Source organism: Apodemus sylvaticus, chromosome 22 (genome assembly GCF_947179515.1).
Source record: "Apodemus sylvaticus chromosome 22, mApoSyl1.1, whole genome shotgun sequence".
Lineage (NCBI taxonomy): Eukaryota > Metazoa > Chordata > Mammalia > Rodentia > Muridae > Apodemus > Apodemus sylvaticus.
In genome coordinates, this window is record NC_067493.1 from 45,516,631 (window position 1) to 45,539,246 (window position 22,616).

Genomic DNA, 22,616 nt, shown 5'->3' on the forward strand with positions numbered 1-22,616 from the left:
GATGGTATTAGGACAGAGCCTGACTTTTCCTGTCAGGCGTGTCTGGAGAATCAGCAGCAGGGCTCTCTCTCTCTCCAGCTAGCCTCACCCAGGCACTCCCAAAGCCTCAGGTAGTGTCATCATTTAGGATAGAGTCTTCAGAGTGCCGCTGTCTCCAGGTAAGGGGCTGAGCTCTGCTGTGCTGTTGGTTCACAGCTGGGCTCAGGCTGAGATTCCCTCTCCTGCACCAGCCTGATTCTGGAAGCTACATTTTAAATCCCCTTTCCTGGCAGGTAAAATTAATTGAATTTTTTTTTAACTGTCCTTTGTCTCCCACCAGAAATCTCTGGTTTAGAGTAGAGAGGTGCTTTCAGTTTACGAGAGAGGTGCTTTCAGTTTACAGATGGAAGAGTGTGGCTTGCTGAGGGCAGTTCACGATGGTCGCTCGGCCAGTGCCAGCAACTGCAGCAGGCGAGCCAGCAACTGCAGCAGGACAGAAGAGATCTTATCACTCCAATGCCCGAGACTGAGCGAAGTCACTTTCCTTTTACTTTTGAATCCTTTCCCTTTTTAGGAGCTGAAATCTAAACTATTGGTTAGAACCCCAAAAGGGTGGAATTAGAAATGAATATTGATCAGTAGCCTCCGGTTATAAATGAGAATACTGAGGTCTGGTAAGGGTGAGATAAATTATCCCAGGTCACTTAGCTGAGTCCAGCTGCCCATATTTTTTTTGACTCAAGACTTTGTTTGGGTTTTTTTGTTTATTTCTAGGACAGGCCTTCAAGTATCCTAGGCTGGCCTTGAATTTAGTATTTAAGTCTGGCCTTGAACTCCAAATCCTCTTGTTCTGGCCTCCTGTGTGCTGGATTTACAGGCATGAGACACCCATGGCTAGTTTGAGGCTAGGGCTGCGGCCTGATTGGTGAGTGCTTGCCCAGAGCCTGTTTGAGCCTCAGCACTGGTGTGGTGGGGAGTACCCATCTGGATTGCTCCGCATTCAAGCCTGAACCACATAGGAAGGTCTTGTTTCAAAAGAAAGGTTATCCTTTTGTGGGGAGGTGGAGCGATGGTACTGAGGTCAAGGCCTGTGCTACTCTTGCAGGGGACCTGGGTTCAGTTCCCAGCACCCACATGGCAACTTGTGATGATGTATGACTCTAGTCCCAGGGACTCTAACACCCTCTTTTGACTTTCTTAGGCACCAAGTACACACATGGTATACACACAAAACACCATATATAAAAAAATTATAAAAGAAATGAAAAATTTTCAAGAAAAAAAGCAGGATTTTTTTTTTTTTTAAATTTGAGCATAAGCTTCTTCATTGTTTGGGGAACTGTTTGTTTTGATGAATTGTAAATTTCCTAATTCTTTCCCCCCCCCCCCCCCCCCCCCCCCCCCCCCGAGACAGGGTTTCTCTGTATAGTCCTGGCTGTCCTGGAACTCACTCTGTAGACCAGGCTGGCCTCGAACTCAGAAATCCACCTGCCTCTGCCTCTGCCTCCCAGAGTGCTGGGATTACAGGCGTGAGCCACCACCGCCCGGCCTAATTCTTTTTTTATGGTATCAAGTCACAGAGAATAGGGAATATTGGAGATTGATTTTTCTAAAATAGATATATAATAAAACCTGCTAATCACGAAAAATTTTAGACACAGGAAAATAGAGGGAATAGTACTATCCGCAGCTTGAGCACAGAGCATCCATCCCATTACCCTGTTGGCAATCAAGGTCGCCATGTGTGTCTCATGCCTGTAAATCTAGCACACTGGAGGCTAAAACAAGAGGATTTGGAGTTCAAGGCCAGGCTTAGTTAAATACTAAATTTAAGGCCAGCCTGGGCTACTTGAAGGCCTATTCTTTTACATATATTTTGCTCTTGCCAGTAAAATGCCTCTTTTGCTTTATTGAAAATAGTATACTTTCATAGTTTTCTCCCCTTTCTTTCTGTTTTCACTTGTATCCCAGTCTGGTCTTGAACAAGCTCCATAGCTGAGGATGACCTAAACTGATTTTCCTGCCTCTACCTCCTCTTCCCGTCAAGTGCTGGAATTATAGGCGTGTGCTACCACGCCCAGTTTATGTGCTGCTTCACGCATAATGGGGAAGCACTGTGATCAAAGCTACATCCCCAATTCAGGAGAGATCTGCTGGTAGAGCAGTAAGTCAGAGTCCAGTCTCTCCTGTCCCACTGTCTGCCATCACCGCCCAGTGCTTCCAGGGGTTCTGGGCTCGTCTCTTTCAAGCCATGAGAGGGACAGAGATTGTTGCAATTGCATGTGGTCTAGGCCTAGAAACGGTACACTACTCCCTTGCTTCTTTAATCCTGTTGCCTAGAATTTAGTCACGTGGTGACTAATCTCCCAGGGAAGCTGGGGAAGGAGGACGGGAACTAGCCTTGAGATTGGACAGGCCAGGCACTGGCTTGTGGCATGGACACCCGTCAGGCTCTGTCTGCAGTCGTGTGCTAGCCATGGCTCCTGGGAGTCTTTGGAGCGTTTGGAACACAGCACATTGGGATGTGTTGTACGCAGAAGTACACAACTGATTCCGAGGAAGCCGTGTAAGGAGTGTTAACTGTGTTGGCTGCACTCTTCTTTTCTGTGCTCATGCACGTGATAGGCACGTGTTTGGAGGTGAGAGGTCAACTCAATCTGGTTTTAGATCCAGGGAATCTGACATCCTCTTCTTACCGCCTCAGACACCTGGCACAAGGTGCATGTGGAGCGCATACACGCAGGCAGAATACTTACACATACAATAAATCTAGGGGCTGGAGAGATGGCTCAGCGGGTAAGAGCACTGACTGCTCTTCCAGAGGTCCTGAGTTCAATTTCCAGCAACCACATGGTGGCTCACAACCCTCTGTAATAAGATCTGATGCCCTCTTCTGATGTGTCTGAAGACGGATACCTACAATGTACTCATATACATCAAATAAATAAATCTTTTTTTTTTTTTTTTTTGGTTTTTTGGATTTGGTTTTTTTGAGACAGGGTTTCTCTGTATAGCCCTGGCTGTCCTGGAGCTCACTCTGTAGACCAGGCTGGCCTCGAACTCAGAAATCTGCCTGCCTCTGCCTCCCAGAGTGCTGGGATTACAGGTGTGTGCCACCACTGCCAGGCCTAAATAAATAAATCTTTAAAAAAGTAAAATAAATCTAAAAGGAAATAGTAAATGGGGCACGGGGATGGGGCACATCTACAGTTCCAGCACTTGGGAAATGGAGGTGAAGATCAGAAGTTTACGATTATTCTTAGCTGCATGGGAAGTTTCAAGCCAGCCTTGACCTTTTACAAGAAGATTTAGTTTTAATTAGTGTTTTGCTTGCATGTATATGTCTGTGCACCACATGTGTGCATGCAGAAGCCAGAAGATCATATTGGGTCCCATGAGACTAGAGTTACAGATGGCTGTGAGTTGCCATGTGGGTGCTGGGAATTGAAGCTGGGTGCTCTGGAAGAGCTGCCAGTGCTGCCGACTATTACAGAGCCATCTTTCCAGCCCTGCTGCATGAGTTCTCAGTGAGAAAGAGAGAGCACAAGAGGAAAAAGCCAAAATGAAAAATTCAGAACTGGAAGTGTAGTTCAGCGGTTGCGTTTGCCCCTTATACATGAGTCCTAGGCTCACACTGTGTCACGAGAATAAAAGAAATGCAGTTTGAATGGGTGCAGCGGCTCATGCCTATAATCCTGGAGTCTGGAAGGAGGGTGTGAGTGAGGACAGCCTGTGCTACAAAGTCTAGAGTTCCAGATGAAACCCTTAGGAAAAAATCATAAGATAAAACAAAAAGGGAGCTATATATTACCTCCGCACTTGGTTGTACGCTCTCAACGTTAGAAGGAAATATAGCTAGCAGCCGGCCGCTTGCCGTCTTCCAGTGAGATCTGATGTTCCAGAGTTGCAGCGAGGCGGCAGGAACTTAGGGCATTTTAACAATGAACTCTCCCACATTTTAATCTTCACTGCACTTGCTTGGTAAACAGGGGCTATCAGGGCTGGTGGCTTTTCAGTGCGCCAGAGCGGCAGAGACAGGGCAGCAGTTACTCTAAGCTTGAGATTTGCTTCCTACTCAATTTTCAGAATTCTTCACTGTAGCCTAAGCTTTTAGGGCACAAAAGAAAACTGTGTCTGTGGCTGAACCCAAATAACAATGTGCAAACTGGAAGGGTGTGTCCTTGTGTTATAGCTGCTGAACTCTTAGGGGTGGTGTGTGTGTGTGTGTGTGTCTGTATGTGTGTGGTATGTGTGTCTCTCTGTGTGCTCACCTGCGTTGCTTCTGCCCCTCAACAGCGGAGGACACTGCTGTCTGGTGGGAAGGATGTCTTGATACAAAGTGTATATCCTTCCGGCATCAACTCCACATTCAGGAGTATGCAACCTTCTCTCTTTTCTTCTTTAAAGTGGTGAGGCCGGAGAGATAGACCAACATCAGAATTCCCACTTGTGAGGTCACCATTGTGACCTCACAGCCAGATGGTTCAAAATGTTGCTTAGCTCCTGGGAAGATGTAAGCTGAGGCCCGGCCTGATTCCATAGACACCATGAGGTACCAATTCGTCCTCTATCAGCTGACTTGAGTTGAATTTTCTACAGTTCTATAGATAAAATGTAGACACTGATATCTCTGTTTTTTATATTTGTGTATTTAAATACACAATTTGAAGAATTATGTAATGGGAAGAAACTCTCTGGCTATCCTCGGCAGAAGTGAAATGCAGGCCTCTCAGAGAGGAGCAGCAGTGTATTTTCGCTGAGTGGCTGTGCGGGTTGTCAGTGCTCTGTTACGTAATTTGCTGTCAAATTTCTTCTCAGATACACATAACATTTTTAGTTCTGTGAAAATATGTCTGTAGCACCAGACAATAATGATTTGGAATGGTTAGATCTAATCATCAGGAGTATAAATAATTTATGCTCCACGCTGCCGTTCAGACAGGTCCCAGTTGAGTTGTCGGCGCTCGGTTTTCTTTTACAGCTGGGCTATGAGAGCCCGGGTGAGCTCATGCAGAAGGAAGGCCCTGAACAGTAACACAGGGTTTTCTTACATCTCACCCTGGCTGCCTTGCAGCTCCACAGTAGTTCAGGCTGGCCTCAGACTCGAGCCATTCCTTCTCCAGTGCTGGGATTACAGGCATCCATCTCTTTCCTTGTTCTGTCAGCGAATATATCATGAGGTGTGAGCAAGTGTCTCATTGGTACAAAGCCTACCTTTCCCGCTCAAGGCTCTAGGTTCGGTCACTAGCACTATATAAAAGCTTTATGTTCCTGGATTCCTGAAACATACACTTGATAAATGACCATCTCCTATATTTTATTTAAGCAAAGTAGGAGCTGAATGTGGTAATGCATGCCTTAAATTCCATCCCTTGGGAGGCAGAGTCAGGATGGTCTCCGATCAAGATCTAGAGCAGCCAGAACTACACAACTGAACAAACAAGCCCAAAAAGTAAAGGAGAAATCAAGTCTGGGAATCTTCAGTGCTTGACTCTGGGTGGAGAAATTAAAAGTCTTCCTTTAAGTAATTTTTTTTTCTTTTTTGGTTTTGAGACAGGGTCTCATAGTCTTGGCTGGCTTTGAATTTGATATATATCCCAGACTGACCTTGAACTCATGGTTTTCCTGGTTTTGTTCCCTAAGTACGTACTTGTATTATAGGCCTGTGCCACTGTGCTTTGCTGGTGTGTGTGTGTGTGTGTGTTAATGTGTGTGTGTGTGTGTGTGTATGTGTATGTGCATGAATGTGTGTGTGTGTGTTAATGTGTATGTGTTAATGTGTGTATGAATGTGCATGAATGTGTGTGTGCATGTATGTGTATGTATGTGTGTATGAGGGTGTGTGTGTGTGTGTATATGTGTTTGTGTGTGCAGCTCTGGATGGTGCTTTTGTGTTTTGAAATGGGAATTGTAGCCCAGGCTGGACTGAGCTTGTGTACTGCTATCTCAGTGTCTTAAGTGTTGGGCTCACGAGTATGGGCCAACACGTCTGGTGGACTGCTTTTACAACGATGTCCTGTGTGCTCCCTCATTTTTCCCAGCCATGTGTCCCTGTCTTAAACATGCAGATTTTAGGAAGAAATAACTTATATACGCAGATTGTAGGAATTTGAAGTTATGTCTTCAGCATGTGGGAATTAGATAAGGATGGGGAGCTCCAGACCAGCTTTAGCTACATAGCAAGTGCAGGGCCGTGTGAGGCTCTTAGACCAGGAAGGCAGCAAGCCAGCAGGAGTCCGGAATTGCCAAGTAGAGGTGAATTTTTACAGGGGCAATATTTAATCGCTTTTGATTATTTTTTTTTAAAGAATATTTTTAAATGTGTGCCTCATGCCTGTGGAAGTTGAAGTTAAGGTCTTGCATGCCTGGAACTAGAGTTACAACCACGTGAGTGCTTGGAACTGAACCCAGGCCCTTTGCAAGTGCAGCCAGTGACCTGCTGCCTTCATTCCAGCCCCTAGGGCAGCCTTTTTTTTTTCCCCATGAAAGGTATCTCTGTATCTTTCTTTTTCTTCTTCTCACTTCAGCCCGATTGCTCAGGCCCAATTATTTATTATATGTAAGTACACTCTAGCTGTCTTCAGACACACCAGAAGAGGGCATCAGATCCCAATACAGATGGTTGTGAGCCACCATGTGGTTGCTGGGATTTGAACTCAGGACCTCTAGAAGAGCAGTCAGTGCTCTTAACCACTGAGCCATCTCTCCAGCCCTTCAAAAAAAATTTTTTTTTGTTTGTTTTGTTTTTTCGAAACAGGGTTTCTCTGTGTAGCCTTGGCTGTCCTGGAACTCACTCTGTAGGCCAGGCTGACCTCGAACTCAGAAATCCACCTGCCTCTGCCTCCCTAGTGCTGGGATTAAAGGCGTGTGCCACCACCTGCCTGGTGACCTACAATTTTTTAAATGTCTATATATGTGCATAAGCTTGCAGTATGTGTGTACCACTTGTATGCAGATACCCAAAGAAGTAGGAAGAAGGGGTTGGATTCTTTGGAGCTGGAGTTACAAACATTTGTGAGCCACCATGTAGGTCTGGGAGCCAAACCCAGGTCCTCTGCCACAGCAGCTGAGTGCTCCAACTGCTGAGCCTTCTCCCCAGCCCTGAGTGTTCCTGCTTTCACTTTTATGAGGCAGGTTTTAGGTGCTGGCTTGTTAGAGGAGTGCACAGTAAGCTTATGTATGCCCTATGCTTTGAGAAGGTTGGGGTATTGAACTGAATGCTCAAGTTTTAAAATTTTGTTTGGAGCAGAAGACCATTTTTCTATAATTTCCTGTTCAGAGTTTAGTGAGAGGTTCTATCTAGGGGAGTGGGGACCTTGAGTTCCTGAAACTGGTGGTTGCTAACCATTGCGGCGGCACTGGCTTGCACAGGCACTGCTCTCACGGCTAGAAGCACCCTCTAGATGTTCTTGTATGGATATGGAAGCTGTAACTATATATCTGACACTGTGTACACCAAAGCTGGGGTCATTGTCTACACTTGGGATCCCAACACCTTCGGGAGGTTGAGGCAGGTAGATTGCCAGAAGTCCCAGGATACCTTAGGCCATAGCATACCTTGTTTCAGTGATGGCTCAGAAGGTAAAGGTGCTTTCTGCCAAAGTTGACTACTTGAGTAGATCCCCTGGAACCCATATGGTAGGAAAAGCGAAGAGACTTTGGCAAGTAATTCTCTGACTTCCAAACATGTACATGTGCCCCTGTAGATTATTGGGGTGTTTCTATCTCCATTAGTTTCCAAGTAAATGAGACCCAGACCATGATTTATTTATTTAGCTTTAGCACAATTACTGGGCAAACACCAGTATTTAGTATTTGAATGCATAGTAGCACCAGACTAACTCCAACATGCTCCCAAGAAATAAATGTAATAATTTTTTTTTCTTAAAGCAAATAAGGGACTGTAGAGACAGCCTAGTAGTTGGGAGCTATTTTTTTGAGACAGGATTTCTCTATATAGCCCTTGCTGTCCTGGAACTCACTCTGTAGATAGACCAGGCTGTCCTCAAACTCAGAAATCCACTTGCCTCTACCTATAACACCAGTTCCATGGAGATCTGATATCTATGATCTCTGAAGGCACCTACATTCATGTTCATACACAACATACATACATATACATACACACATACTTAAAAATAATAAAAAATATTTAAGACCAAGCAAACAAAAAACCCCTGGCCCCAGTACACATACAGACAAAGACAAACGCAGAGCAAACGGTGACTTCATAGAGAATGAGCACTTTTTGGAATAGAAGAATATATTACTTTCTGGAATCATAACTGGCAGCAAAGCTGACACCTGAAAACATATAAAACACACTTTTCTCTTTTCTAACCTGGGGACAGGTCCTCTAAGGTCTGCTTCTGTGAAATAAATATCTTGCTTCTTTACCCTTAGGTTCTAGATCAGATCTGAATTAAATTTCAAGCTTATGATATTAATTTAGCTTAAAAAGTTTCAGGCCTGCCCTTGCCTCTTCAGATAATTCAGAGGTCACACAGGGCAGCAAAATAGTTTCTTTAGTGTTGATGTTGAGTAATGCATTTTTCTGTTTGCGGGAGGAAGTGTGAACCCTTTAAAGAGAAGGAGAGAGTGGGAAGAGATTGTGTAGCTGAGCAGCCCTGTGCTCTGCTCCTGGTGCTGCCTAGTGCTTGGAACTAGATGATCTTCCTGCTTCTTCCTTTTAAGAGTACAAGGAAAACAGTAGCTATTTTTAACTTTTCAGAGCTGATGTAAGTTCTAAAATAAACACTTTACAAATAGTTCTCGGCTTGAGAAAACTATAACATCATTCAGTGTTATAAATGCAAAACTCGGGTTATGTACACACATATACAATATACATATACACATACAGACACACATGACACACATCAGACAGACAGACACCAGCACACACCAGCATTGTTTGGAAAGGAAGGCTGTAAAGCAGTGTAACCTTTTGTCTTAGAAAGGGCTCTGGTGGCGCACGCCTGTAATCCCAGCACTCTGGGAGGCAGAGGCAGGCGGATTTCTGAGTTCGAGGCCAGCCTGGTCTACAGAGTGAGTTCTAGGATAGCCAGGGCTATACAGAGAAACCCTGTCTGGGGGAAAAAAAAAAACCAAACAAAAACCAAATCCAAAAAATAAAACAAAACAAAACAACCCCCCCCCCCCAAAAAAAAGAAAAGAAAAAGAAAATAGAAAGGTGTCTCACTCTTCTTTTGGCTTTTTGAAACAGGGTTTCACTCTGTAGCCCTGGCTGGCCTAGAATGCATGGCTGTCCTCTTACTGGTATCACAGGTCTGAGCCACCTTGGATGTGACTAATGAAAAGTATATTTAGAAGTGTATACACATCCACACAAGGTCTTTCATGTGGGGAGGTGTTGTTTATTACCGTGACGTAGCCATTACTTTTTGGAACTGCTGGACTTCTGCAGGCCGTGGGTATAGCTTGCTTTGTTTAGTAGCTGCACATCCATGTAACTCTGAGCTATTTTGATCCAAGGTTGGGAAACAGCTGTGAGTGTTGTACAGCCACACCACAACTGTCTTGTACCACCAGTAAGCTTACTGCACTCTTGCTTCTTTGTTTTTCTACACAGGATTTCTCTCTGTGTAGCCTTGGCTGTCCTAGAAATCTTAGTTGTGGTTTTTTTTTTTGTTGTTTTTGTTTTTGTTTTTGTTTTTTTGTTTTTTTTTTTTGTTTTTTTTTAAGTAGGGTCAGTTCAGGCTGATTTTGAACCCACATTCCTCTTACTGCAGCCTCCTCAAAGTTCTGGGATAAATTACCTCTGAAAATGGAATTTAAAATATTTTGAAAGATGGAAGATGTAGCTCAGTTACTAGAGTGCTTTCATAGTATGCATGAAGCCCTGAGCTCAGTCTTCAGCACCACAGAAACTGCATGGTCGTGCATGCTTGTAATCCCAGCACTGGGGAGGTAGAAGGCCTCAGGACCCAAGTTCAAGGTCATCTTTGGCCACATATCAAGTTTTAAGCCAGTCTCAGGTACTTAAGATTTGGTCTCAAAAAAAAAAAAATTGGCTGAAGCATTATTTGTGAAGTAGTTAATGTTTCCTCAGGCACTCACAGGTTTCCCTGTGTAGCCCTGACTGCCCAGGAATTCATTCTGTAGACAAGGCTGGCCTCGAACTCAGAGAACTGCCCACTCAGTTCTGGGACTAAAGGCTTACACTGCTATGTTGGGTGTAGGTAGTCACCTTTAAAATTTTTTATTGATTTTTATGTGTATACGCATTTTGCACATATGCATGTCAGATGGTCAGGAGGGTGAAGTTCCTGCTGCTGGAGTTGCAGGTAGTTGTGGCTGCCTTACCGGGGTGCAGGGAACCGAGCTGGGTCCTCTGAGAGCAATAGGTGCTTGTAATTGGGCCATCTCTCCTGCCACTTGGGTGGTCATTTGGGCGACTTGGGTCCTTGAGTGGAGGAAGTTGTGGAATGGTGGTGTCCGATAGGATTCTCCGCCCTGTGTGTAATGACTGACAGTGTTGTCTCTCGGGCACTGCGTTTGAATGTGACTGAAGCACTGAATGGAGCTGGAGTTCCAAGGTTAAGAACTTTTGTTACTCACACCGAGGGCAGCTCCACCACATCTAGGGTGTCTTATGCTCTCTTCTGGTTTCCATGCGCACCTGTACACTCATATACAGAGAGGGGATACTAAAGCTAATAAAAAAGTAGGTCAGGAGTGGCTGAGGCAGACAGGTCTGTATGAGTTCTAGGCCAGTCTGATGTGCATGGTGAGTTCCAGGCCATCCAGGCTCACTGTGAGACCCTATCTCAACAAAACAAAACCCAATCAAAAACCACATGTGGCTCAGGCTACCATGCTTGAAACAGGCCACACATTGAGCTTTTAGTCTCACCGACTGGAGGGAGCACTTAAGATACAGAAATAAATCAAATAAAGGTAAGCTGCAGAATATCTAGCCTCGTCCACCTCCCTGTGCCGCAGAAGGCTGGCGTGGTCTCCCGTGCTCAGCGGCAGCTAGTCCTCACAGCTGTACTCTGCCTTACCAGAGTGTCGTCTCAGGAGTTCTCGGTGATAGTCTGCCCTGACGTCACCTGTGAGCACCAACACTGACGCTCAGGCTCTTCTCCCCCGGAGTTAGCTGATGCCAACACCCGGCTCTACCTGTACTGACTCGAAATGAGCGAGGACTTCAGATGGTACATGGAAAGGCTGCCTAACCTTGGTTTCAGATTTGCTTGTTAATGGGAGTGAGACTAAAGTAAATGCACACGCGAGAGAAGTATGAAGCCTGAGATGCTGTAGGCAGCTTCCATTTTCCTTGTAGACTCCTGAAATAAAGGCCTTGCATCTGAGGAGAAAGGTTAGCAAAGTTGGCCTCTCGAGCATCTTCTGCAGTCCACCTTTTAGACTTGATTTCTTTTTTTCTTTTTTCTTTTTTTTTTTGATTTGGTTTTTTGGAGACAGGGTTTCTCTGTGTAGCCGTGGCTGTCCTGGAGCTCACTCTGTAGACCAGGCTGGCCTCGAACTCAGAAATCCACCTGCCTCTGCCTCCCAAGTGCTGGGGTTAAAGGCGTGCGCCACCACTGCCCTGCTAAACTTGATTTCTTACAAGAATCTCCTGATGTCCTTCTGACTGAACTCACTGTCCAGTTCGCAGGCTTTGTCCGTTGCTTTTCCTTTGCCTCCTGACTGTAACGCCTGTTTCCTTCCAGCTCACAAGTGCTTTGCCTTGCCCTCGAAGCCTTTCCTTCCGTTCTAGTCCCCCCTTTCGGTCTTCTAGGACATTTTTGGGATAATCACGTGATTTGTTATTTCTTATAAGAAATGCTTAGCTATGTTTTTGTAGGTATGAGTCTTCTCCCAAACTACGTTGTTAGTTCCATATGTTTGTATCTGTTATATATTCTTCTGTCATCTGCAGTGAGCAGGAAGTACAATTTAAAAACATACAGGTACACCCTAGCCAGTTAGAGTAAAAATTTAGTGTTTTCCTTTATTTAGTGAATGTTTATTATATGTTGTAGGAAATACAAAGGTGACTAAAATGTAGTTTCTTCCAAGAGAATTTACAGTCCACACAGACAACTAAATGTGCTGGATGCTATGAAAATCTCACAGACTCAGTGGGATGTGGTTGCTTGTGCCTGTAATCGTGGCACTGCAGAAAACGTTGCCAGAGGATTGCCATGAGTTTGAGGCCAGTCAGTAGTACAGTGTGACATCCTATTTCAGAAACCCAGAAACAGGGCTGATGAGACGGCTCAGTGACTTAAAGACACTTGCCACACAAGTCTGGCATCCCGAGTTCAATCCTCAGATCACTCTAAAAAGGTGAAAGGAGAGGACTGGCTCTATAATCCCAGGACTCAGGAGATGGAGGCAGGGGTATCAGAAGTTCAGTTTTCCTCAGCTCCATAGCAAGTCTGAGTCGATCCTGGATCCATGAGACCTTGTTATAAACAGACAGTCAAACAAAATGGACACTGTACGGGAAAGAGAAGGATGAACCCATTTGCATTGGTGAGGAGCTGAGTTGGTTTTGGTAAGCAGGCGAATGTAGATTTCAGCAGGTAAAGCTGAAGACTTGGAAAGCAGGGCGAACCCCTGAGAAGCCATGGAGGAAGCAAAGTCCTGAGGTGCTGTAGGGTCAGCTGTGGATTATTCGTGGGCTGTGATTGAGAAACTGAACCTCCAATTAGTCCTTGACCAATAACTTAGTAGTGGTTCTCAAATGCTCCCATCAGATTCCCTTGAGTGGCTTATTACACTCTGTATGGCCGAGTCCTCCAGGGTTTGTTTTGATAGGTTTCAGGTCCTCATTTCTAACAAGTTCTAGGAGGTGCGCTACTTCAGTGTGAGCACCACTGCCTCTGTCAATTGCTGTGGAGATGCACGCCTCTTTGGTGTATAGAGCTCCTCGGTGTTAATGCACAGTGCTGGTGTGGCTGCTCTGTGCACACACATCCGGTCTTCCCATAGGCTGCAAATCAGGCTTTGGCATTTACAGCCCTACTGCAGTGTGGCGCAGCCGCAATGCAAGCCGTGAGTGCTGGGCATGCCCACTTGGCATCGCAGTCTCTAACGGGTCTGAGAACTTGAAAATGAAGATTTAAAAACCTCTTTTACTCTTAGCTAGGTGTGGTGGTGCAGGCCTTTAACCCCAGCACCAGCAAAGCAGAGGTGGCTAATTTTGTCTACCTACATAGTGAGTTCCAGAATAGTCAGGGCTGTAAAGTGAGACCCTGTCTCAAACAAAACAAAATAGCAAAACACCTCTGTAACTCTGAATAGGGAACAAAAATGAATATAGCAACATTTGGGAACACTTTCTTAGGGCTTCTTTACATTCTGAAAAATTACTAAGTTCTCCAGCAGTACTCCCCCCCCCCAAAAAAAAACCCAAACAAAACAATAGCCTCTGTGATTATTTTAAAAATACTTTTTTAAAGATTTATTTACTTATTTCACGTGGGTATGGTGTTGCTGTATTCAGACACATCAGAAGACGGCCCTGGATCACCATTGCAGATGGTTGTGAGCCACCATGTGGTTGCTGGGAACTGAACTCAGGACCTCTGGAAGAGCAGTCAGTGCCCTTAACCCCTGAGTCATCTCTCCAGCCTGCCTCTGTGACTTTTATTTCTCAGATTAAAAGCCTGCACTACTACTATGCCCAGTTTAGAATTTGGGGTAACTTTCTCCTGATATGTTCCTTTTTTCAGATTTAACCGAGAGACTGAGTTCTCTATAGAAACACCTGCATTTGTATGGATGATTGGGGAAAGATAGCGGCAGCAGAGGGAGAAGCATCTTGACCTTCCAAGAAAATGAGTATGCTGAAACCCAGCGGGCTGAAGGCCCCTACCAAGATCCTTAAGCCTGGAAGCACGGCCTTGAAGACACCTGCTGCTGCTGCTGCTGCTGCTGCTGCTGCTGCTGCTGCTGCTGCTGGTAAGCAACAGTTTACTTTGTGTTTTTTTATTTTGTTTTGAGATAGGGCTTCTCTGCATAGCCCTCTGGCTGTCCTGAAATTCACTCTATACACCAGGCTGTCTTCAAACTTAGAGGTTGGCCTGCCTCTGCTTCCTGAGTGCTAGGATTAATGGTATGTGCCACCATGCATGGCTACTTTTTAATTTTAAAAAAAGCTTTGCTTTATTATTTATTGAGGTGTCTACGTAGATATATGTGCATGCGCACACAGTTGCCCGAGGAAGCCAGAGAAGGTTTTCCGTCTCCTAGCGCAGGAGTTGCATGTGGTTGTGAGCCAACTGAAATGATGCTGGGAACTGAACTCTGGTCCTCTGCAAGAGCAGCACAGACCCTCAACCACTGAGTGGTCATGCATTATCTTATATAAATTTGAAGGTTTTTTTTTTTTATAGTCAACTTTACAAAAATTGATATTTGAAAACGTTTTCATGAAGAAGCAGAGTTTTTCATTTCGTATTAAAAAATAAAAAACCTTCATGTATGCATGTGTTTGCACACACCCATCTTTGCATGAAACTCTTGAGGCCAGGGGTTGATGTTCTTCATCTGGTTTCTGAGACACTGAATCCGGAGCTCAGCCCTTAGCTTAGCCTGGCAGGCCAGTGGACGTGAGGGATTGTCCATAGTTAGCTTTTTACGTTGACATAGGGTCTGAATTGAATTTCTCTGAGCACTTTACCTACTGAGCCACACTTACCCAGATTTGGATTTTTTTTCTAGACAGGGTTTCTCTGTGTATTCCTAGCTGTCCTGTCCTCCCTCTGTAGACCAGGCTGGCCCTGAACTCAGAGATTGACTTAACTTTACCTTCCAAGTGCCAGGATTAAAGGCGTGTGCCATCACTGACCGACCAGTTCTAGAATTTTTCTTTCTTTCTTTCTTTTTTTTTTTTTTTTGGTTTTTTTGGATTTGGTTTTTTTGAGACAGGGTTTCTCTGTGTAGCCTTGGCTGTCCTAGAACTCACTCTGTAGACCAGGCTGGCCTCGAACTCAGAAATCCACTTGCCTCTGCCTTCCAGAGTGCTGGGATTACAGGTGTGCACCACCACCGCCCGGCAAGTTGTCCTTTTTTAATTTAGTTGATTTAGTATGGGTAGTTAAAGTAGTCGTGAAGTTATGTCACTGAGTTATTTGATCCCTTCAGTGTTAAGGTATTTCATGGATTTCTCTTCTTTAAATTTCCCAGATCTTTTTCCATGGAATTTCAAGAAAACAAACACTAGTCTGGTCTAAAAGATTTTTTTCTAACATTAATTCAACAGTAGTTGGCTCTCAAACCACTGAGGAGAAACTTTCCAAGGCATTTTATGAATGAGTGATTCAGTCCATTCAGGTGGCTTTAACAGAATATTTTAGGCTGGGAATTATAAACAACAGAAATGTCTTGCCTCACAGTTTTGGTGCTCTTCCAGTCTTGCTTATACTTTCCTGTCAGGTAGGCCTCAGGCCGGATGTCAGCTCTTGGGTGGGAGCAGGGCTTGTCTTCTCCACAGCACTCAGGCTGTCTGCTTTCCTGTCTTGTCTTCTCCACAGAACTCAGGCTGTCTGCTTTCCTGTCTTCCCAGTTCCTGACCCTGACCCCTTGGAGGGCACAGATTGTGCTGTCTTGCCTTGTTTCCTGACATAGAACAACACCTGGGATTAGTCCTAGAGATGCAGGGGTTCCCTAAACATGTGGAGGACGAATAAATACGTGACGTCATTCAGTCCTCTTAAATGCCCTGGAAGGAAGACGTCACCCCCTCCATACAAGGGCAGAGATTAAACTCAGAGAGGCTATGTCAATCCTGACATGTGATATGCCTCATAATGACAGTCTGGTTAGGGGTGTGCACTTCTCCCAGTCACACTGACTGTTTAATCTGTATTAGATGACGAATGGATAAGTTTTTATTGTAAGTACATTGCTCACAAATTAACTACTCTCTTTATGATAGGATAGAGGTTGCACAAAAGTATCTTACCTTCCCAGGGCATTTGGCCAGGTGCTATTTCTTTGTCTTTGCCTTGATTTCTACTTCTGCCACCAAGGAGTAGGTTTTATGTAATAGTGTTACAGCAGAGCGTGCAGGGCCCACCCTGAATCCTTTCCCTCCGTAAACATGACCACACGCCTCTGATTAAAAGGTATGAATGTTGCTAGCTTGACTACTCAGAGGTAGGAGTGAATGGGTCCTAGTGGCTCTGACTGGATTCCTGAAATGCTCAGGAAGGGGTTAGGGGAGGAATGAACTGAGAACTCTAAATACAGGGCCGGGCTGGGAAAGGACTATGGCTTTTTTCTCGCCTTGATGATTTCCAGTCTTCACTGCAAATGTAGAATAATCCTCATCTCCAGCTCACGGAGCTTTGACTGTGTTCTGCTTCCTTGCTTAAAAAAGAAAGAAAGAAGAATTTGTCCAACAGCATAGCCTGTTTATATTGCTATTGTTTTCTCTTTTTGTGTTTAAAGTTTTTTTTTATTATTTTATGTGTTGGGGTGTTTAATCTATGCATATGTCTATGCACCATGTGTGTGCCTGTTGCTGGGTGAGGCCAGAGGAGGATGTCAGTTCCCTTGGAGCTGGCGTTATTGTTATGAGCCACCATGTGGGTGCTGGGGATGGAACCTGGGCCCCCGCAGGCGGGGCCAGTGCCTTCAGCCATTGAGCGATCTCTCCTTCTGCGATCATTCAGCAATCTATGTTTTTATTTTTCTTAGAAGACAGCTGCTCAGATAAGATGTCGGCCCTGTTCTCACTCTTCTTTTGCTCTCAGCTGCAGCTCCAGTGGAGAAGACAATACCCAGTGAAAAAGCCTCGGGCCCTCCTTCCTCTGAGACCCAAGAGGAATTTGTGGATGACTTTCGAGTTGGAGAACGTGTTTGGGTGAATGGGAATAAACCTGGATTTATCCAGTTTCTTGGGGAAACTCAATTCGCACCAGGCCAGTGGGCTGGGATTGTTTTAGACGAACCCATAGGAAAGAACGACGGCTCGGTGGCAGGAGTGCGGTATTTCCAGTGTGAACCTTTAAAGGGCATATTCACCAGGCCTTCAAAGCTGACGAGAAAGGTGCAAGCAGGCGATGAAGCCAACGGCCTGCAGACAGCTCCCGGGAGAGCTGCTTCACCTCTGCCCGCTGTTGCAGCCACCGTGGTGTCGTCTTCTCCAGCCACTTCCTCAAGTATTCCCCACAAACCATCCCAGTCAACGGCAAAAGAAACTTCAGCTACACCTCAAATTAGCAATCTTACAAAAACCGCCAGTGAGTCGATCTCCAACCTTTCAGAGGCTGGCTCTGTCAAGAAGGGAGAGCGAGAACTCAAGATTGGAGATAGGGTGCTGGTGAGTCACAAGTCACTGTGCTGTGGCCCTGCATCTAACACCTCCTTCACCCTCTCCCAATGACCCCTCCTCCTCTTGTTCCTCCTTCTTTTTTCTTTGAGATAAGGCCCTCTTCGTAGTCCAGCTGGAGCAATGCCATGCCTTCTATTTCCCTCTACCATACCTGGCTAGCTAACATGCTAATTTGTTTTTTAAACATAAATCTTTGATCTAGAAATAAGAAGCATTTCTTTTTTTTTGTTTTGTTTTTTGTTTTTGTTTTTTGGATTTTTGGATTTGGGTTTTTTTTTTTTTTTTTGGTTTTTTTTTTTTTTTTTTTTTTTTTTTTAAAGAGACAGGGTTTCTCTGTGTAGCCCTGGCTGTCTTGGAACTCACTCTGTAGACCAGGCTGGCCTCGAACTCAGAAATCTGCCTGCCTCTGCCTCCCAAGTGCTGGGATTAAAGGCGTGCGCAACCACTGCCAGGCAGCATTTTAACTTTAAAATTAGTTAAAGTAATTAAGATTTAGAAACTAAACATGGTAACTGGGTGGTGGTAACATCCTCTTTAGTCCCAGCACTTGGGAGACAGGGGCAGGCAGATCTCTGAATTTGAGGCTAGCCTGGTCTACAAGTTCCAAGACAGCCAGGGCTGACAGAGAAATACTGTCTTGAAAAACCAAGAGAGAGAGAGAGAGAGAGAGAGAGAGAGAGAGAGAGAGGAAGGAAGGAGGGAGGGAGGGAGGGAGGGAGGGAGGTAGAAATCAGAAATTGGAAACATTTGATTTAAACTTTTAATAGTTAAAAAAATTGCCAGGCTTGGAGTTGCATGCCTGTAATCTCAGCAATGATGAGACAGAGGCAGGGGGGTTGAAAGTTTGAAGACTAGCTATGCTACATAGCAAGATCCTGTGTCAAAAAATAAAAACAACCAAACCAAACCAAAAATAAATAATTGGGCAGGTGCATGGGGATTGAGGACATAGCTTATGTTCACCTTGCAAGTTTGAAGACTTGAGTTTGATCTCTAGCATCCATGTAAGAAGCTGAGCACACATCACTACTGATGTGCATTTATAACCAGGGATGGGGAGGTGGAGACAGGGAGACTCTCAGCTCAGATGCTAGTTAATTTAGCCTAGTCAGCAAGCACCAAGTCCCAGTGAGAAGTCCTGTCTCAGAAAACAAGACTGCGTCATGTCAGTTTGTGGTCATCACTTCTTCCTACAGCATCAGGTAACGCCTTGTTGGCTGACTTCCCGAGAGAGGATTTATATGTATAGATATATGTATATGATATGTAATATATGCAATACATATATATATATATATACACGTATATACATGTGTGTGTATGTGTATGTGTACATATATACATATGTGTACACATATCTATGTAGAAATATGTGGCATCTGTGAATATGTGCCATTTTGAAGCCATACCAGATTTTATCAATTTATATAGCTTAGGTGTTATTTTATTTTAATGTTTATGTCTTTCTTGAATTTAAATATGCTCACCAAGTACATGCAGTGCCCACTGATGCCAGAAGAGGGTGTCAGATCCCTGGCACTTGAGTTGGAGATAGTTATGAACCGCCATGTGGGTGTTGGGCATTTTCCTTTGGAAGAATAGCCAGTGCTCATAACCACTGAGCCATCTTTCTAGTCCCCAGTTTTTTTCAAAGACAAAGATCTCATGTAGTCCAGGCTGGCTTGAATTTTTTGTGGTACCTGAGGCTGCCCTAAACTTTAGGTTTGTTTCTGGGTTTAAAAAAGGTTTTTTTCAGCCAGGCGGTGGTGGCGCACCCCTGTAATCCCAGCACTCTGGGAGGCAGAGGCAGGTGGATTTCTGAGTTGGAGGCCAGCTGATCTACAGAGTGAGTTCCAGGACAGCCAGGACTATACAGAGAAACCCTGTAACAAACAAATCCAAAAAACAAATCCAAAAAACAAAAAAAAAGTTTTTTTTCTTCTTTTGTTTTTTTGAGACAAGGTTTCACTATGTAGCCCTGTGGCTGGCCTGGAACTCACAGAGATCTGCTTGCCAATCACCAAGTGCTTCAGATCACTTGGTGAGATCAAAGGCGTTTACCTCTTGCCTTGGTCTACATACCCTGCTTCTGCTTCCCCACTACAGAGACTACAGAGACAAGCACATCCCCCACACCTGCCTACTTTATTAGGTTTTAATTTAGTCCTCCCCTCCCCCTTTCCCCAGCAACCCCCCCCCCCCAGAATATACATGACTTTTCTGTATAGTCCTAGCTGTCCTGGAACTTTGTAGAGTAGGCTGGGCTGGAATTCACCAGAGTGCTGGGATTAAAGGCATGAGCCACCACCATCCGGCTAATTTAATTTTTTGTTAAGGAAATTCATACTTACAATTTAAAATGAAAAAAAATTGGGACTGTCCCTATAGCTCTGGGGTCGAACTTGGGCCTAGCAGTCAAGACCCTGAGAAACAATCCATAGTACCGCATAATAATAATTTTTTTGAGCTGCAGGTCTTATGCAGGCCAGATGGACTTCAAACTTACTATGTGGCTAAGGATACCTTGTACTCTTGATCTCACTGCTTCTACTTCTTACTTTTTACTTCTATTAAGAGCTAAGATTATAGGTATAGTAAACAGGCACAGCTAATTAAAAAGAAATTAACGAGAACTGTGGTGCCTTCATGTTTCTGTTAAGTCAGCAATGTGTTACTCCAAATGTGGTACCGCCTGCCTGTAATCGCAGCACTTGGGTGCTGGGGCATGGAAATTGTGAGTTTGAGGCCAGCTTTGGCTACTCAGTGAGTTCAAGGACAGCTTGGGCTACATATGTCTCCAGCCCGAGTCTTGGGTTATGGAGCCTCCTTCCTTTTCTGAATCGCTGGGATTATAGTTGCAAGCCACGTGCCAGCTTTTGCATTTGCTTTGATATTCCTAAGGTAGACTAGAGTGGCCTGGTGAGATGGTTCAGTGGGTAGAGGCATGTGCTGCCAAGCCTGACAACCTGTGTTGGTGTCCTGGAACCCATGTAGCAGGTAAACTGAGTGCTGACAGTTGTCCTGTGACTTCCACACACATACTTGAGCAGTCGCACATTCACAAGAGAAAATAAATACTAAGTGAATATGGATCCAGAAACAGAATAAGAAATTGCATCCTAAAGCGCGTGAATTCATTATACCTAAAGCTCTTTCTTTGAGACAGAGTTTCAGCAGGGAGTCCAGCCTGACCCAGAACTCACTAGTTAGCACTGGCTGGTTTCACACTCATGTCAATCTTGCCTCCGTCTCTTGAATAAATTTTTATTTTTAAAGCAGAACATAAGAATATCCCCAAGGAAAGCTGGGTAACACATATGTGTTGCATCTGCTCTGTGGAGTACTGATTAGCAGGCCATGTGTCTGAGTTGTTTTTGCTCTTATTTTGTGTTCATTCGTTTACATTTTGTGACATAGGCTCTCATGTATTCTAGCAGCCCCTGAACCCTGTGGAGATGAGGATGACCTTGCACACCCGTGCCTCTTGCCTCTCTCTCCCAAATGTGCCACAGTTTTTTTTCTGTTGCTATAACAGAATTCTGATGCTAGATAATTAAGAAGGAAAGGTTCACTTGGACGGTGGCTCTGGTGGCTGGGACATGTAACAGAACATGATGTCGACTTTTTTTTCTGTAAGGGCTTCATGGCAGAAGGACAATCAATGTGTATGTGGAACTCAGAGAACCAAACTTGCTTTCTGACAATCTGTGTTCCCGGTGTCTAACCCTGTTAGGGCTTAACTCAGCAGAGAGATGTCAGTACGTTTATGAGGGCTCCACTCCTCTCCCCTAAAGCACCTACCTCCCGTTAGGTCCACTTCCGGACACGGTAGCCCTGGAAACCAAGCTTCAATGTGAAGTGTTGTTCTGTTTTTGAGACAGGGTCTCATGTATCCTGGATTGTCCTTAAACTTATTATATAACCCAGGAAGACTTTGAACTTTAAGCCTCTTGCCTCTACTTCCTGAGTACTGGGATTACAGGTGTGGCTGCCACCTGGTTTATGTGGCTCTGGGGACCAAACCCAGGGATTTGTGTTTGCTAGGCAAGCACTCTATAACTGAGCTGCACTCCTAGCCTTCAGGGTGAGTTTTAGTGTGGTCAGGCTGTATATATAGGAACTGCAGTGATAGAGAATAGGCAATGAACCGAGGTGTCCACGCTGATTGTCACTGGGTATGAAAAATATTGTTATTTTATCTCAATAAACATTTACTTATTTTATAAGTATGAATGTTCTGTCTGCATGTATGTACATGTACAGGACACTGGATCCCCTGGAACTGGTTGGAAATGTCTGTGACCTACCATGTGGGAATGAACCCCCAGATCTCTCTGTATGTGCAACAAGTGTTCTTAAACACCAAGCCATCTCCAGCGCCTACAGTGGTTTCTGAAAAAAAGAAATTAAGGGAAAAAAAAAAAAACCCCAAACCCCCAAAAACCTAAGTTAGGTCCGGTAGTGCAAGTCTTTGCTTTTGGCTGTTTATAAAGCCAGAACAGGAGGTTCAAAGCCTCGCCAGATGCTGTGGCATACCGTTTTAGTCATAGCACACAGAAGGCAAAGGCGAATCTCTGGTGAGTTTGAGGGTAGCCTTGTCTACATGGTGAGTTGGTGAGTTCCAGGCCAGACAGGGCTACACAGTAAGATCCTGTCTAATAAAAGTGTTCAACACCTGCCTGTGGCACAAATGAGTTCCGTACAGACTGGTACCTTAGTGAGAACCTGTCTCCAAAAGGGAAGAGAGACAGGCCTGGAGAGTCGGCTCAGTGGTTAATAGCAGAGGCTGCCTTTCCGAAGGACCAGGTTCACTTCCCAGCACCCAAATGTCAGCTCCCAACATCTGTAACTCCAGTTCCAGGGGCTCTGCCACCCTCTCACAGACAGACATGCAGGCAAACAGCAATGCACATAAAATAAAAATAAACTAGTGAGACCCTGTCTCAGAAAGTGCAGAGAGGCGGGGGCTAGGGGTCAGCAGGAGTGCTTGCCCAGCAAGCGCAAGGCCCTGTGTTCAGTCTTCAACTGGACGTGGGACGGCACACAGCTCAGGGAGAAGGCAAGAGCATGGAAAGCCTGTTCCGAAGAAGTGCTGTGATAAAGAAGCGAGTGCTGCTGATGTGATGCAGGTTGCTAAGCAGCAGTGATTAATGTGTTGTTGCCGGGTATGAGCCTGGACCATGGCACAAATGTGTGTTCTCATTTGTTGGGAAAATATTTTAAAAGGCTCTCAGCTTTGAGCTCTTCATGTAAATGAAATTGTGAGCAGTGGTATTTTAAAAAAAATATTTATTTTATGTATGTGAGTGCACTGTCACTGTCT

At 44.8% G+C, this 22,616-nt stretch overlaps 1 protein-coding gene across 8 annotated transcripts in view; it reads left to right on the forward strand.

The window, feature by feature from the left end:
* The window catches only part of Clip1 (CAP-Gly domain containing linker protein 1), a 113,129-nt gene that overhangs the window by 18,784 nt on the left and 71,729 nt on the right, over positions 1 to 22,616 (forward strand). For 7 of the 8 annotated variants that reach the window (XM_052167498.1, XM_052167497.1, XM_052167501.1 and 4 more), the window contains exons 2-3: positions 13,686 to 13,914; positions 16,713 to 17,281. In XM_052167498.1, the coding sequence (XP_052023458.1) occupies positions 13,791 to 13,914; positions 16,713 to 17,281 (693 nt within the window). In that variant the 5' untranslated portion in view covers positions 13,686 to 13,790. The remainder of the gene's footprint in view (positions 1 to 13,685; positions 13,915 to 16,712; positions 17,282 to 22,616) is intronic. The other variant, XM_052167500.1, reaches the window with a different exon arrangement.